The following is a 17,467-nucleotide window of genomic DNA, read 5'->3' as shown; positions in this document are numbered from 1 at the left end:
AAAAAAAGAAAAGATTGTTCATTTAAATAGTTGTTTAATATTCTAAGTTATATGTTGTCAAAAAAAAGTTACTATAGTTTTGAATGTTATAATTGCACCGGTTAATTGTAACAAAAATATCTATGTATAGTTATATACTTATATATTTTATTATTATAAAAACTACACTGCAATTATTATAAAGTTATTCTGCATGTTACTATTAAGATCTTATGTTTACATTAGGTCACTAAACATTTCATTTTTTTTCACAAATTCCTTTACTTTATTGTAAACTATTTTCCATCATAAATTTTTTTTCATTTTCCATCATAAATTTTTTTTCCCATCATAATTCATTAATGTAAAAGATCATGAACTTCTGATTACGATATTGTATCCATATAAAGTCATTTTCTGATACATGATATTCATATAACGAAATAGCTTTATGAGAAGTTAGAACAATAATATACTAACTAGAATTTGACCCGCGCTTCGAAAGCGCGGATATTATTTTTCATTTTTATGAAATATATTATTTTGTAATTATTAAATATATTTATATTAGTAAAACATTTTTTATAATAAATTCGATACATAGAATGTCTCTGGTGAACTATGTATTTCTTTGACTTTGTTTTATTTCTTCTTCAATCAACATGTTTATTTAGCTTGTTGTTAAAATAAATGATAATAGATTTTGATCTAGGTGCGCGGATGCATATTTTAAAAAATATGATGATATTTGTTTTTATGTAATTATTAGGATTTGGCAAGGAACATAACCGATACCGATCCAAAAATATAGTACCAAATCTGAACATAAATTGATCAAATATTTAAATTATTCAAAATTTTTTATTTAAAAAACCGAATCTAATCCGAACCGAAGGATTCGAATACCTGAATTTATCTAAATAGATTTATATACTTATATATATATTAATTATTTTTAGATTTAACGTATATAAAACATCAAAAATGATACTTTTAAACTTGTTTAAAATACTTAAAATATATATAGATAGTCAAAAATAAATATCTGAAATAATTAAAGTATACTCAAATCACCAAAAATACTTAAAATAATTATTGATTTTGTATTCATAATTTTAAATCAACCCAATTGTTATGTTAAACTTAGGTATTCTGACATATGTTATTTAAATTTAAATTTATAGGTATTATATTATTTTATATAAAGATTTTGAGAAATTTAAAATATATAGTGATTTAAACTTTAAAAATAATTTAAATGGGTTATCCAAACCCGAACCAAACATGTAAAGATCCGAATCAAATTCAAACAAAAATTTAGAAACATCCTAATAGGACTGAAATCTTTGACCTCGAAAACCGATCAGAACCAAACCCGTATGGATACCCAAAAACCCATCCTTAGTCATTATTATATATCGTATATTTTCATCATATAGTTGATCGTATTTTATATGTACCATCATATAAGTAATTATATAATTAATAATATTTTTAAGTATCATTATATAGATAATTATATATATTATATTTTTAAAACTTAATATGAAATATAAAAACTATAATTTGAGTTGGTATTTCAAATCGGGATTTGTATTATATTTTTCTTATATATATTGACAATATTTTTTTATAGTAGACTTAATAACTTAAGTCCATTACTTTTTTTGTTTAATAATACTATTTTTGTTTTCAAACAAAATTAATTTTTTTTTAAAAGACTACAATCCATATTTTCAAACATTTTAATTCTTTTTAATATTCCTATCATTGTATCCAAACATCTCCATTTTGTACTACAACTTTAATAATATAGATAGTCATTCGAATCGAATATAACATTTCATAAGTTAGGGAAGTGGGAACTTAATTGAGACTTGTATGCACCGTCTTTTTTTGCCAACTTAAATGGTCTTGAAAAAAGAAGCTGAAAATAGATAAATAGGTAAAACGTGAAAGTAATAAAAGCATACTATGAAATAACGACATTTTAAATTTAATTTATATATACTCCATGTAAGTAAGTTACATAGCATTTGATCAATTTTATTACTACTTTATTTGGTTTGACACATGAAATCAAAAGTCATGTTGCGGAGTGGGAAATATTTATTAATTATAAGACTATTAATCAATAAAACAAAATATATATTTAAGGGTCTTAAATATGCAAACATTTGCGTAGGATTAGAGTTCATTTTTAAAATACTGAACAAGAACCACATGAAAAAATTAGATTTTGAAATTATCTGCGTCGTTTAGCGGATGTGTGGTAGTGGTCCTTGTAGTTATGAATTCAATTATGCGCAAATCTAGCCATTGTTTCATCCAATGGCAAAAATATAAAATTAGCAATCGTGATTATAGTTTGTTCGTTTATAGATTGATTTTTTGTCCTGTAAACGAGTCCCTAAGGTTAGATCAATCTCTCAACCCTTGACTCTTTTAAATACAACGGTTATGTGTTCTTTGTTTTCACATATTCAAATGTCTTAAATCTTGCAAAATATAATAAATATGTATAACTCAGCGAAGAGATTAGCAATAATACATATATAAACACGTATATAATAGTAGGAAAACGTAATTTAAATAGTAAATATTTGATAAATATGACAAAGTTAAGAGATTATATATTTTTCCTTTTGATTTTTATTTATTTTATTTTTCTTACACATTATTAAATATCAAAATTGTACATTCATATATGCATTATCATATTCTAATTAAAATAAAATACTTACTTCTTAAATCCATTAAAAATAATAAACGCAAACGTGAATTGTACGATCATTCCTTTTTTGTCAGCGTATCTCGTTCCTTATATGTGTGTTTTTATTTAATTTTAAATGCAAAAATTTTCTTCAAAAAAATCTTCAATTTTAATGTAAATGCAAATTTAACTAGAAAACCAGCAAAACAACCAAAACCTTTTAAGTGTATAATTTGATAGGGTGAAAATAAATCTAAGGTCTCCACAAAACACTAAAACAGCATCTCTAAATATATTTATTTGGTTTATAAAATAATTTATTTCCCTTTTAACTTTTAATTGATTGTATTGTGAAAATTATAACAATAGCATGAGGTCCCCAGCTATATAAGCATATAATCCGCATGCAAATGCCAAATGATCAGATAAAATAAATAATAAGATTAGGATATAATATTAGGGGAATATCTGTAGGATCTTTGATTTTATTGATTTTATTGATTTTAGTATCTTCACCAGCATTCGTGTCTTTCGCATATTCGATTTCAGATATCCGTATAAATATTGTATTATCCGCGATTATCCAGATCTGGATCCGCAAAAAAAAAATATTTTTAAAATTCTTTTCTAATTCTTTTTTTAAATACTAATATAATAAAATAATATAGAAACTAAATAATTACAAAAAATTATAAAATATATATAATATTATAAAAATAAAGTGTACTATTATAAGACTGAATTTTATGTATAAAATTTAAATATAATATTATTAAAAAATTATGTATAAATATATAAACTATAATTATTGATAAAATTTAAAATTTAATATACTTAAAAATATGGATCCGGCTATCCATAGTTACAAATCAAGATATCCGGATTCGGATTTGACATTTTACTATCCGTATTTGGATAAACACTTTAAATATCATATCTTCGAAGTGGATCCGGATCGGATCTTATATCAAATCCGGATTCTAGATAATAAGTCCAGCCCTATGATACAATGACCATTTTTAGCGATTACTTTCGTTTAAAAAGAGTAGATGTAAAAGGCAAAAAAATGTTAGAAAATATTTACTAGGTGAGAAGATAGTCCAGTGAACTGGATGAAGAAGTCGACAGAACCCTAAAGAACACGGCCACCTTCATCCCATCTGCTGATCCGGCGGTTGGAGGTCTTCGGTGCTTTCAGGAGTGGGTCCACTTGATTTTCTTCTAAGTCTGTATGATGGTAATTTCGACATCACGACTTGGTGTTTTGAACGGCTACAAATCTGAGTTTAAGAAGCGATTCAGGTTGGTTTTTCTGTTGAATCTCGTGTGAACTAGATCAGAAGGAGTTTAGATGGATGTAGGGTTCGTCAGCTTCATTGTGGTGGTCATGAGATTTTCTGTCGGGCTTTGATTTCGGTGAAGTTCAGTGGTTATGCTCGGTCTGAAGCATCTCATGTTGGTGGGTGCACCAAAGATGCCTAAGTTATGCTATTGTCTTGGTCTTTAGTCCTAGATTATTTATGTTTGGTTGGTGTTTTTTGATCTGAGGCTTGAGAGGTTATTTGATCTCTTCTTCATTTTCTAGTTTTGTTTGAAATGCCTTTTTAATTTCGAAACTGTTTTCTGATACGTGGTGTAGAACTAAACTGGCTTTGATGTGAGTTATATTTCTTCCATCGAATTTGGTGAGGCTGTTTTCCGCTGAGTCTTTGTTGGTTGTGCGGTTGCGGCTCTCATCTCTTTATCTCTTACTTGTGTGACCAAAGGTTATCTCAGAATTGGTATATGTTTTAGCGTCGGATTGTGAATTAAATTCTTTAGCTTTCTCGATTTTGTTGGTCTTGAGGTTGTGGTGATTGGTGGATTCTTAGTGATTGCGGTTAGGTCATCCTGACTATGGTACTTGGTGCTGTCAATTGGTCTTTGTGGCGTCATATATTCTATCGGATCTGTTTTCGGTAAGGTTTGATGCTCGACCTTTAAGTTTCAAGTCGTAATTTTATGTGTGAGGCTTCGGTGAGGCGATATTGTGCCGATTATTGGTGTTTAACCAATGGATTTCTCCGGATTTCTTGGTAGATAACTGTAGAACTTTACCTCAATCGTATGTTTTGTCGGTTGTTGGAAATTTATTGTCTCGTGGCTTCCATTAGTTGGAACTTGTTCTTGATTGGTGGATGCTCGTGGTTCTTTGTTAGAATTTAGAATATGTGTGTGGATCTTCTTGTTTAGTTTGGCTTCCCTTGCCTTTTTGCTTCTTTTTTTATTTTAAGTTAACCTGATGCAAAAAGTCTTTGCTATTCCGTTTCTTATCTTATGTTATATTAGTTGCTTAGTACATTATTTGGCTCTGGGAGTAGAGTTTATCTCGCCGGCTGTTGGCTCTGGAAAGGTGGTGTACCTTTGCCGACTTAGATATGTATCATTGATTGTATGTTAACTGTTTTATAAAGAGAATGTGTGATGTTAGTTAGTTAATGAATTGTTGTCTTTTTTATAGTTATCTAATCCAATTTTCCTTATTAATCTTTGGATGACAAAAAAGATGAGAGGATTCTCCATGCGTAACCAATAACTACCGCGCAAGGACTTTTGAGGCCCACAAAAGTTCACACTTGCGAAGCAAAAGACATGTGTCCCTACAAAGATCGCTTACGATTTTGATGTTGTGTATGAATGAACATTGTCATCGAACCCTACTAATACTATTTTCCCCTAACCAAATTAATTTTGAAATAACAATTGAAATACACTTTATCAGCAAGATATGCACGTCCCACTTAGTTCTACAATTTGAATACTTTTTTTTTTTGATAACTCTGGTATCTGGGCAGCAACATTCCCAACTATCCTCCGAAGAGGGTCCAGTGCCCCAACGGAAAGGATGTTAAATCCGTTGTGGCCAATGTTCGAATCCGGGTGGCGGACAGTACAGCTATACCTCCTTTACCACTAAGCTACGAGCACTTGGTTCAATTTGAATACTTTGGTTATTTTGGTAGTTCAAAAAAAAAAAAATTGGGGGGGTTTGGGGTTTACGCTTTATAGGTATAATTTAACGTCTACTATATATATCTATTTATTATTCTACAAATCTGTGATAGTGTGTCATCACATACTGTGGCAGACCGATTTTTATACCTAATTTTGTCCATATTACTGAATATTTCCGACTTTACTATAAATAAAGAAAGCTATATATACATGTCACTACAATTTACAAAGTAATATATGTCAAAACAATCCAAGAAAGAGGTTTGTGATTGCCGCAATTGTAGCATAGACTACGTACCATATCATATTCAAATGTCACTCACTTGTGTACTTTAGAAATACTTTTTGTGTTTAGTATTGCATTTTAGTAAATAATAATATTTCAATGGAATAAACGTATATGCACTAGTTGCGACTTGCGACTGAGAGCATACATCACGATAGATTATTATTAAAGCATCTCTAATCTATATGTTGCTTTAAAGTAGAATAGAAAATGGAATAATAAATATATATATATATATATATTCTATTTGTAAAATAATATTTTTTTATTTTTTATTTTTTTTATTTTTTTATTTATGAATCTATTTTCACTAGACTTTAGAATAAAATATAGATTGGAACGGAGATGATTTTACTGCCTATGTTGACAAGGAGCCAATCAGATAAACATCGATAGTTTTCTAATTCTTTACCTTTTGTTCTTTTCGACCTTAACCTTTTCCAAATTGTTAGTTGTTTAACAAATAATAAGCCGTATGGATATTGTTTTCTCCCACTTGCCATTTATTTCATACCAATTAAGATAGTCTTGTATACTATTCACACAAATAGTTTTCTTTGTCACGCATCAGATAGTAATATAGTATGCTTTTCCATTTTGGAAATCTCAGCTTTCTTATAATTTATAATAAAAACATAAATAGCAGTTTAGGTTGATTTTACAAAATATATATAGCTATCGGCAATTTCGTGGGATAAACATATTTTATAAAAAGTAAATATAATATAACATTTTAATGGTTTTTTCTATCATCACAAGAATTATCATAAATTGTCATAACAACCTTCTTCATTTCACTATTCTCCTATTTTTAATTATATCTGATCTGTATATGTTGATGTACAAAGTTGATAAACATATCATCTTTTTGTAGTGTATAGTTAATTTGTTTTAGTTATCCACTTTCATGTTTTAATGTTTTAAGAGCGGAACATGAAAGAGGACTGTAGTAACGGAAAGAGTTTATTTGTGAAATAACCAGAAAAAAATGATTGTCTTGTAATATATAAGAGGTGTTTTAACTTTTAACCAACGCCACTTGAAATTCAAAACTTTGAAATTTGATCGTGGACAAGAATAAAATTTTGCGAATAAATTTAAAATATGAGGAGAATGACATGCTGGTTTACACGATCTGTGTCAAGTGCCACAAAGTTTCCTTTTTATATATTGAGAACCAGAACTCAACAATCGCTACAACAAAACAACCTCCCACGTGCGTTTTCAAGACTTACGTTGACCTCGAATTTATGAACTCTCTCCTCCAGCTGAATCCGAGACTTCACAGCAAGCTCCATTTGTTCACAAGAACCGAGAATCAAATCAATTAACACAACCGGATTTTCGTATTTAGTTACTTATTAGAGAGGTAGAAGTCATATTCTATTGGGAAATGAGGTGAGATAACCAAACAAAAATCCATAATTCATTATCTAACCAAAATCACACATTTTTCTTTTTTTCTCTTCCTATCTTTTTCTACAAAACTAATTTCACTTTTTGTTTGGATATATCAAAAATAAACCATATTCTATTTCTTTTGATATATATATATATATAAGAAAAAACACTTTCTATATTTATTGTTTTTCCGTCATCTTATTGCTTACTATTTCTATTTTCTTTTGTTAGAAATATTTAATGGTAAAATCAGTCATTATAAAGATAATTGGTATGGAACGAATCGTATACGATTTCATTGATGCTTTAAAATTTTCAACAACTAGAATTTTTTTTCTATAATTAAGTTTGGTATTTGTGATAAAGACACCCACAAATGCTTTGGCCTAAAATTATGTCAAATCAGATCCAAAGTGTAGTAGGGACTACATAGATTACACAAAAATCAATGTCAAATCAGATCCAAAGGGTAGTAGGGACAACATAGATTACACAAAAATCAAATTGAATTTTTAGCTTGATGTAATTGTGTATCTCTCTCCATTTCAAAATGACCTATGTTTTATAAAAAGAATACTTTAAAAGATTAATTTATAATTTAAAATTGTAAAGTAAATTTCAATAAAATTAATTATGTTTATTAAATTTCTTGATTGGATTTTTTCAAATATTTTTAATATGCATAAAACTATAAAATATATTTTTTTATAAAAGAAGTATTTATTAATTAATGACGCAATGCACAATTAAAACCATCTCTAACTGTCTTTTATTTGAAGGAGAACACTAAAAAGAAGAAATCATTTTTTTGATGAAGCATCATTTTAACAAAAAAAAAGTTTCACTATTCGTTTTTGTATTTTTATTTATTTATAAATTTCTCTATTAATTTGTAATTTTTTTGTACATAAGAAGATTCAGTATTTGTGTCTTATTCTTTAACAAAATGATTAGTATTTACATAATAAAATTATAAAATAAATTTGTATTCTTTTAAGAACTAAATTTATGTATACAATAAATATATAGTTAAAATAAAATAAATTTGAGTTGATTTGTAAGTTTTTTAAATAATAACCATTATTAAAATTAATAGTAAGTATTGATGATAAAATACTTTTGAGAGGACAATAAAGAAAAATATTGGAACAAAATATAAACTTATATTGAGTTTATGAAATAAAAAGATGATGTAACCACTAGAGATACCCTAACTGTACACATTATTAGCTGCACTGATGTATAGCTAGTTTGGATTTGATGAATGTCGATTAACCCACTAATTAAATTTGATGATACGTTGACCTACAAAGTGTAATAAAGTGCGAAATAAATACATAGTAATAATATTGGATGCTAATTGCTTCCACTTTTTTGCACTCACGTAACAATAATAATGGTTTTTTTTTTGAATTTTCAGGAGGTGTTCTAGACGTGGACCTTAATCTCTTTTAAATCTGATCTAGTCTTCACTGATACAATTTTTGCCGTAAAACACTTTTTTCATAGTGGATCAAATCATGGAGCACAACAACACCAAAAATATAAAACCAAAGAAAATTAATAAAAAAAAATTAATTTTTTTTAATAAAAGTTAACCAGTATATAATTTATTTCAGGCCCCACCATTGCATACGCTCAAACCAGCTGAGTTATCATATTTGTGGATATTAATAATGTTACATGATCATATCATTCATATCATGGATCACCGATAATCTTCTTCTTTTTTATCAATGCTCTTGTCAATAATAGATAATTCATAGTGCCAATCATATGGTTACATTACTAGCTGGTTGTGATTTATTTGGCAGCATATATTAATTCCAGGCTCAATCAATCAATCGCTGGCGACATTTACTATTTCATCACATGATATTTTTTAGTTTATGCCGATAGTGAGGTTTTTAGTTTATCCGCATAATCGGTGTACATTAATCACTGCTTAGTAATAAGTCAAAATCCAATACGTCAAATTCAGGTTCAAACTCTACCGACCACACGGATATAAGCTATTGTTTTTTGGTTCATTTGAAACCGAGTTTAGTCCTTTTTAGTTTTTTTAAAAAAGTAATCAGTTTAAAAGCCACGAGACAATCATGCAACTATATATATTAACAAAAGTGCCGGGAAAAAATGAACATGGACAGGATTAAATTTGAAATGCACGTGGACGCGTAGGGTAAACAAAATGTGTCGGTCGGTTTAAATTCCGATAAATATTGACTTCGTTTGGATTTTACTGACCGACAACTATCCCGCGATCACCGATAACAAACTTGGAGAGTTCGATCGAAACCGTTCAATAAAAAAAAGGTACCACAACCGCGAGTTTCCATCGAACGTTCCATGTTCAGTGAGACAAGAAGGGACTCGTGTCTAGTTAAGAAGGCGAGACGTTTCTTCTCATGTGCACACGTGCAAGCTGACAGACGAAAGTGGTCCCCTACCACGTGAGCTTTGTGACGACTTCATTTGACAGAGCAACGTGGTGGTCTCCGGCGGCGTCTCACTTGACGTTAACGTTCACATTAACCCGTAAGGTTATTTTTTTTGTGTCTAAAAAACCGCATTTGGTTCGTTATGTTCAAAATATCGCCATTAAATATATGTGAGTTACATTTCAATTAAGTTTTTGGCTGTAATCTTCAGTTTCGTTTTTTTTTACCTAATAATTATGCGAATAATAATATTATATACATGCCCAAATGTAAAAGGCTTATTAAGCCTATAAACACGAAGCTCATCATACTCTACGATAAAGGCCCAAAAGTATAAAGAGAGCGTGTTTTGGTTTTGCACTTATACATGAAGAAAAAAAAAACATTCCACAAATTTTCTTACCAATTGGAGTCAAATTCTCCGGACATCTTGTACTAATGTATAGACTCCAAAGGAAACAAAAGAGAGAGAAAAGCAGAGGAAAGCTAATCTTTCCAACCTTCTTTACTGAGTCGTCTAGGAGCAAGTCCTCTAGAAGAAACACTCGGTGTGAGTGGTAACACCGGAGTGTTCGGCTGTTCTTCATCTCCATCGCCCCAATCATCTCCCCAGTTATTGTTCCATCCGTCATCACCACTTTCTTGATCCGATTTCGACACCAACGGGGCGGCCGCGGCGGTGCTAGAGACTGGCAGTTCCATGTTGTCGAGCCTCTGGTACTTGCTTTTGCCCTGCGACTTGCTCCTGTAAACGTGGTAGATCACCGGGATGATGACAAGGGAGAGAACGAGGAAGGATATCATGGCGATCACGATGAGTGTTCGGGAGCTGATGTTGAGGATCGAAGGGCGAGAAACAGCCACTGTACTGTCCTTTCCTGTATCATGTGATGATGCACCGGCCAAATCTTTTAAGTCAAGGCTGCAATGACCACCGTTACTGGAAGTGAGTACGATTGAGCTATCGTTGGAGCCTCCCTTCTTAATAGAGACTTTCACCTGCCAAAAAAAAAAAACAAAGATGTAAGCTTGACGCAATAGGTTTACAAGATTGAGTCTCCCTCCATGTAACCATTCAAATATGAAAGAGAAGGTAACCTTTGTGTCTTGGCTTTCAGGGAGCTGAACTTTATTGGTCTCTAAGCGGACAAAACTGGGAGCAGTTATAGTAAGAAGCAAAGCAGCTTTGGCTTTGTTCTTAATCAGGAGTGAGAGATGAGGCGCATCTGCATTCACAAGAATTGAGAGAGTAGAATAAAAGAAGATGCAAAGGAAAGGATAAAGACTGACCATCATCATCACCAGGGACACGGAGACAAGCGAGAAAGAGGTGTTGGTCATCAGAACACATATAAGATGGATCACAGTCTTCACCTTGTTTCTTCTTCCTTGAAGAGGAGGAGGAGTTGCTCGTAGTAGCAGCGCTGCTTTCACTTTCATCGCTTCCTCCTCCTCCTATACTCTTTTGACTCGTACTATCATCAACAATAGGCTGCTTGGTCTCAGATCCATCACTAGTAGCACCCAATTGATTGGTGGTGGTGGTGATGTTAGTAGAATGATCTCTACTCTTAGAAGAATCAGTAACAACAATCTGAGACACACTTGTATCTGTCAAATTGGATACAATTTGTGCCTCTCGCTCAACCTAATTTCATCAATCAATCAACCAATCAATCATCAACCTCAATCGATTTGCAATAACCTGAAGAATCTAGGGTTACCTTAGTACTACTAGTCCCCAAAAGCAAAGCTATACACAGAAGCAAAACGAAAGTATTCGCATCCATATCAATGCTCAAGATTCCATCTGGGATCCACAAAATTAAAGCTCTGTGTAAGTAAACATTTCATCTAAAGATATTAAAAAAGGAATCAACTCACAAAAATTTGATATCTGTATAATTTCTCCAGTATTCGCTCGTCGAATCGAATCGGAATGAAGCAGAGATTGGTTCGAGCTCGAAGAAGAAGAAGAAGTGAGAGTCGCACCAGAGACTATCTTTCTACTTTTAGTCGTTCCTCCAGCTAAGCTTAGTGTGCTTAAAAATTCTACACGGCACCGTTTTCTCTGTTTTAAATGAGGACCAGCAAATGCAACATTGGGCCGTTTGGGTTTAGAATCCAGGCTTCACTGTTAAGGCCTTATTCGATTGCCCATTAAAATCCCTCGCATGCATCTCTTCTTCATTAACATTAATGCACATCTTAACACAAGTATTCGTTTAAATCAACGGAATATATGCATGTTATATGATTTGTCAATCTGGTAAGCTGGTCCAACAAACTTAATTTATTAACTATATATGCTTAAGATGTCTTACTAAAATATACACTTATTCAAAAAATTCGCTGCATAGTTATCCTGTTTAACAATTAACACCACTCTTAATTAATCTGCTTCCATGCGACTATATATATATTCAGTAAATTTAGTTTTTCTTAAATATTATTCGACTGTGGAAAAGTGGGAAAATGGCCATTTCATATCCACATAACGCGATATGTTCAATTCATACTCGACTTATATGGACGTGCCAAAACATACCTGAACTTATATGGCTGTGCCAAAACATACCCAACTTATTTTTTTTTGGCAAAATCATATATCAGTCGCCACATCAGCTGCCATGTCATCTATTTTTACTCGCGTGGATGCAACGTCAGCTAATTTTGCTAACAAATATGCCATGTATATAATTTTTTTAAAAAACTAAATAATTTTGTTATGAAAATAAATTTTTAGAAAATATAATTTTTATTTTTTATTATTTAGTAAAATTAAAAAAAAAAATTAATTAAATTCTAATCTTATATAAAAGATTTCGATCATATCAAAAATCGTCCTTATAAGAGTTATATATGTATTTTAATGATTTAAATCCAATGCAAGTGTTGCAGACGTGTTATTCTTGATTAATCATAGTTATGTTAATCTAAAATTTTTAGTGTAAATAATATATCCATGATTAATAAAGCGTAAAATGAATCATGTTACGCTTTATTAATCATGGGTATGTTATTTATATTTAATCTAATTTTTTTAACTGTAAATAACATACCCATGATTAAAAAAGTGTAAAAATAAATTATGTTACGCTTTATTAATCAAGCGTAAAAATAAATCATGTTACGCTTTATTAATCATGGGTATATTATTTACATTTAAAAAATGTAGATTAACACAATCATGATTAATCAAGAGTAATACGTCTGCAATACTAGTGTTGGATTTGAATCATTATAATACATATATAACTCTTATAAGAACGATTTTTTGATAGGATCGAAATATTTACGAATATATCTCTTATATAAGATTAAAATTTAATTAATTAACTAATTTTTGTCAATTTTACTAAATAATAAAAAAATATAAATTTTAAATTTTCTTAAATTTATTTTATAACAAAATTATTTAGTTTTAAAAAATTGTACACATGGCATATCCGTCAACAAAATTTGCTGATGTTACATCCACGCGAACAAAAGTAGATGACATGTCAGCTGATGTGGCGACTGATGTATGATTTTGCCAAAAATTTATAAGTTGGGTATGTTTTGGCATGATCATATAACTTCATGTATGTTTTGGCACGACCATATAAGTCGGGTATGAATTGAACATATCGCGATATGTTGGGTATGAAATTGTTGTTTTCCCGTGGAAAAGTCGAATAATAATTGAGACGTAGACCGAGTGATTGTGGTCGAGTGGTAAGGAGACGGGATTGGGACGCTAACACGTTTCAAGTTCGATTTACATGTTGCGTGAAACTAAGTCACAATTATCTTGGTCATTTTACACGGATAGAGCCTATGCTTTAGGGCCAATTTGAATACCCAGAAAGAGGATCTATCCGTGGGCTGCACCTCTCTTTGGAGATTAGTCTGGGCTCTCCATGGGTCTAAGATACCCCCAGATTAATCAAAATAATAATAATTGAAACGTATAAAAACTAAGAGAAATACCTTATTATATCCCTAAAAAGTTGTCACAAATATAAATTTTAAAGACTAAAATGACCAAAATATTTCATTAAAAAGGTAAATACACATTTATACCCCTAAAGTTAAATAATCTATACCTTATGATTTAGTGTTAAGGATAGGATTTTGAGATTGAGATTTAAATTTTTATTTTACAAAATTTATTAAGTTTTTTGAAAATAAAAATTTGAAATTAGTTTCAAAAAAATATTTTTAAAATTCAAAAGGAAAATTCAAAAAAAAATATTTATAGAAAAGTTTGAATTTAAAAACATATAAATTGAATCTATAAAACTAAATTATTTTTTATTTTTTGTAAATTTTTAATTTATTTATTTGCATTTTCATATCTAAGATATAAAAAACCTTTACCTATTAAATAAAATATTTTGGTCCTTTTCATCTTTAAAGACTCTTTTTGTGATAGAAATTTGAAAATAGTACATTTAGGAGAATTGCCCAAAAACTAATCTAGTTGGCAATAAGAAAAAACCCTGAGCATCACTTCTTCTGTGCGACATAAAGAGTGGAGCAGGTCGTCCTCTCCCGATCTCCCTCCTCGGTGGGCCATATCTCTCAACCGCACCGGGTTGCACTTGCCTCGTTGTCTTTTAGCTTTGGTCTTCTCTTTTGTTTGTTTTATGGGTCGTGAAGTGCAAATATGGAGGTTACTGTGACTCTCCCTCACCACAACACGATCTAGCTTCACGTTTTGGATAAGTTTTCTCTCTTCTCCCTTGCGGTTTATCGACAATTGGTTGAGGTTTTACTGAGGAGTCAATGGTTATGGTAGCTAGGGTTTGGATTGTTAATTTTGTTTGTGCCTCATCCTTGTTTTCCGTTTCTTTGCTTGTGGGGTCTATCACGTTTTGATGGTGGTTCATGTTAAACTAGATGGATTTCACACTTAAAAACAATTGGTGATTAGTGGAGAGGCTCAACTACCTATGTGGGACACGTTGTGTCTAATACGCCCACTCGAGATGATGGCTCTCTGAGCGTCAATCTCGGAATGTTCGGGTAAGGATCGATGGCCGATTTTGGGCTGGATCGATAATGGATCGGGTTGGATTGTTCAGATCGGGCTCTGATACCATATTAAGATAGAAGAATTTCACACTTAAAACCAATTGGTGATTAGTAGATAGGCTCATCTATCTTATATATTACTAAGGATCTTGTCCAACTACCGATGTGGGACACTTTGTGTCTAATTATTCAAATTCAGTTTTCGTCTGGAGAGTTGGGTTATGTGGTAGGTCTGGTATGTTAGATCGAGGATCTGTTGATGGTGCAATGTCGTGCAGGGAACAAGACATGTGTTTTTGCTGACGTCGCTCGAGTTCTTTCTTCAACTCTTGTTTGATTGTTATTTGTTTGTTCTTCATAATATTTTTGGTGGTGTCACTATCACGATTTGTTCTCTTAGACGGGCTCATTTCAGAGCTTAATTTATGTGTTGGTGTTCCTCATCTCGCTTGGTTTCTTCGGATGGTCTTTAATCTGTGGTTGCTTCTCCGATTGGTTTTGGTTTTGTTTCCTGTCTGTTGGTTCCTTGATCCGTATGCAACAACGGTGAGTCGTCTCGTGGATCATGTGTTGTCTTTGGCTTCTTTTCGGTGATAAGGTTTGTTATGGAAACATTATATTGGTCTCTCTTAGTTCTGCAGTTAGCAGCTTGATCTTTTCTGTTATTCGATTTGGTTGTCAAGTTTGTCAGGTGTTCATCTTCGGTTCGTATGGTTGTCTCTATGTAAGCTTCTGGTGGTTATGGGTTTTTAGGCTACCTGTTTTCTTTAAAGTCTTGAACTTCTTTGAATTTTAGGGTTTTGGTTTGATTTATCCTTTGCTTTTGTACACCCTTGTTTGGGTTTTATATTGTCCCGTATTTATATTTTAGATTTTGGGGATATCATCTTTTTCCGCCAACTTATGTATTTCACCTTGTATTTCACGTTTGGATCAATATAATTTTAGACTGAAAAAAAATTGAGACGTATACAATACCAACATGAACCAGCTATACAACTAACACCAGCATGGGAAGAATATAAGAAAATTTAATACATAAAAAGTCTTAGTTCCACTTGGCGTCGGTGTTGGACTCACCACGTATCTCATCAACTTAGAAAGCCATCTTACCTTAATTATAGGGTAGTGTTGGTATAATGGGATAGAGTCCATATAATTAATTAGCAACCAAAACGAGATAACAGTCTTCTGAGAATACGAAAATAAAGCTCACGCGAAAGTCTAAAAACTTTATCAGCCAAGAAAAACAACCAATACGTTTCAATAATATGAGGAAATATATTAAAATAAATTTAATCGAAAAAGGTCAAACCGACCAGGTCCACGTCCAGCTCCATTCTATCTTAATTATTGAAGTTTTGATAGTTAATAAATTGTATTCTGTGGAGAAAAAAAAAAGACTAAGTCAGTTAAATTATTAGGTGATATAATCATATTATTTTCTTGCCAGTATTTTCTTTTTGAAAATACTTTTTTGAGTTTTAGAAAATTGAAACCAGAAGTTTAGTTATGGATCTACAAGTTTAGGACATATATAGCAAGAAAACACACAAAACGATGAATTATATAAGTCGGGCGGCCATTGTAACAGTTGCGCAGGGAATCCTTGAGGAGGATGAGTAAAATTACATAATGCCAAAACAAGACGTAGGAGTTAAACCTGGGTTGTTAGCGTTAGTAAAGGCTAGCAGTTTCCAGCAGACCAATATAATTTTCTTGCCCGTGTTGCTTTAGATTTTTTACTAGAGAATTACACTTGGAACTCTGGTTAGAATGGTCGTCACTGATTTTATAGATTTTTGTCATATATTAATTCTGAAACTCTTACGGCATCTTTGTGTCGATTTAGAGAGCCATACAGGGTTGAACAAAAAAAAGAGAGCCATACAGGTTGAATATTCATTTTATACCTGACATTATGTCCACCAATCTGTTATATTGAAATATTCATTTTAAGATTATTCATATTGAGCTAAATCTCATCAATAAGTGCTCACTTCACGCATATAATTATCTAAACATTACATTAAAAAAAAAAAGATTTCATGGTCATAGGGTACCTGAATTATTATTTTTTTTTGTCTTTTTAATTTTCTTAGCTGTATTTAATCATTGCCAATAAATAAAATTAAAATAAATGAAATAAGAAAAAGGAAGAAGACTGGTAGGTCAATAAAAGTATGGCCATACATCAATTCATATCTGCTTTATAAATATTGAGGTTCAACATTAGAGATAAGAGGGGACCTCATATATTATACGCACACGTAGAGAACATATATAGTAGCTAAGCATTATTATATGTTGGGGAGAATCCGTTTACTATTAGTTTTGTGGATGGTTCCGCACATTACTTAAAAGTTGGAAACAATATAATTAACGTCTTCAATTTTTAAAAAGAATTAACCTCTTTCAAAAAAAAAAGAAATATATAATTAACCTCGAAATTGATTTGTTAACCGCTTAATATATGGTAGGTTCGTCTAATATAAACTTATCAAAACTACAGTATGTTATTAAAAGAAAATTTTAACTCATCTTTATGTAATGATTATTTCTTTGCATGCACTTTAAAAAGTTTAGGTATATATCTCTTCATTTTATTACTTAATTTGTAACAAGCATTTGATA

The 17,467-nt window shown here is 31.1% G+C and overlaps 1 protein-coding gene and 1 long non-coding RNA gene across 2 annotated transcripts; one reads left to right on the top strand and one right to left on the bottom strand.

Moving 5' to 3' along the window:
* The first annotated feature begins 3,620 nt into the window (after nt 1-3,620).
* Nucleotides 3,621-5,434, top strand: LOC108826342 (uncharacterized). Its single transcript, XR_008938640.1, has 2 exons — nt 3,621-4,650; nt 5,238-5,434. It is a non-coding gene; the product is annotated as an uncharacterized LOC108826342 (long non-coding RNA).
* A 4,648-nt stretch (nt 5,435-10,082) lies between these two features.
* Nucleotides 10,083-11,926, bottom strand: LOC108823339 (uncharacterized). The gene is made up of 5 exons (XM_018596521.2): nt 11,699-11,926; nt 11,539-11,624; nt 11,105-11,462; nt 10,913-11,040; nt 10,083-10,813 (listed from the first exon to the last, which is right to left on the bottom strand). The coding sequence occupies exons 2-5, from the start codon at nt 11,602-11,604 to the stop codon at nt 10,301-10,303; spliced, it is 1,065 nt and encodes a 354-aa protein (XP_018452023.1). The 5' UTR covers nt 11,605-11,624; nt 11,699-11,926; the 3' UTR covers nt 10,083-10,300.
* Between the last annotated feature and the right edge of the window lie 5,541 nt (nt 11,927-17,467).

This window comes from Raphanus sativus, chromosome 9, assembly GCF_000801105.2.
Source record: "Raphanus sativus cultivar WK10039 chromosome 9, ASM80110v3, whole genome shotgun sequence".
NCBI lineage: Eukaryota > Viridiplantae > Streptophyta > Magnoliopsida > Brassicales > Brassicaceae > Raphanus > Raphanus sativus.
This window is presented reverse-complemented; position numbering and strand designations above follow the sequence as displayed.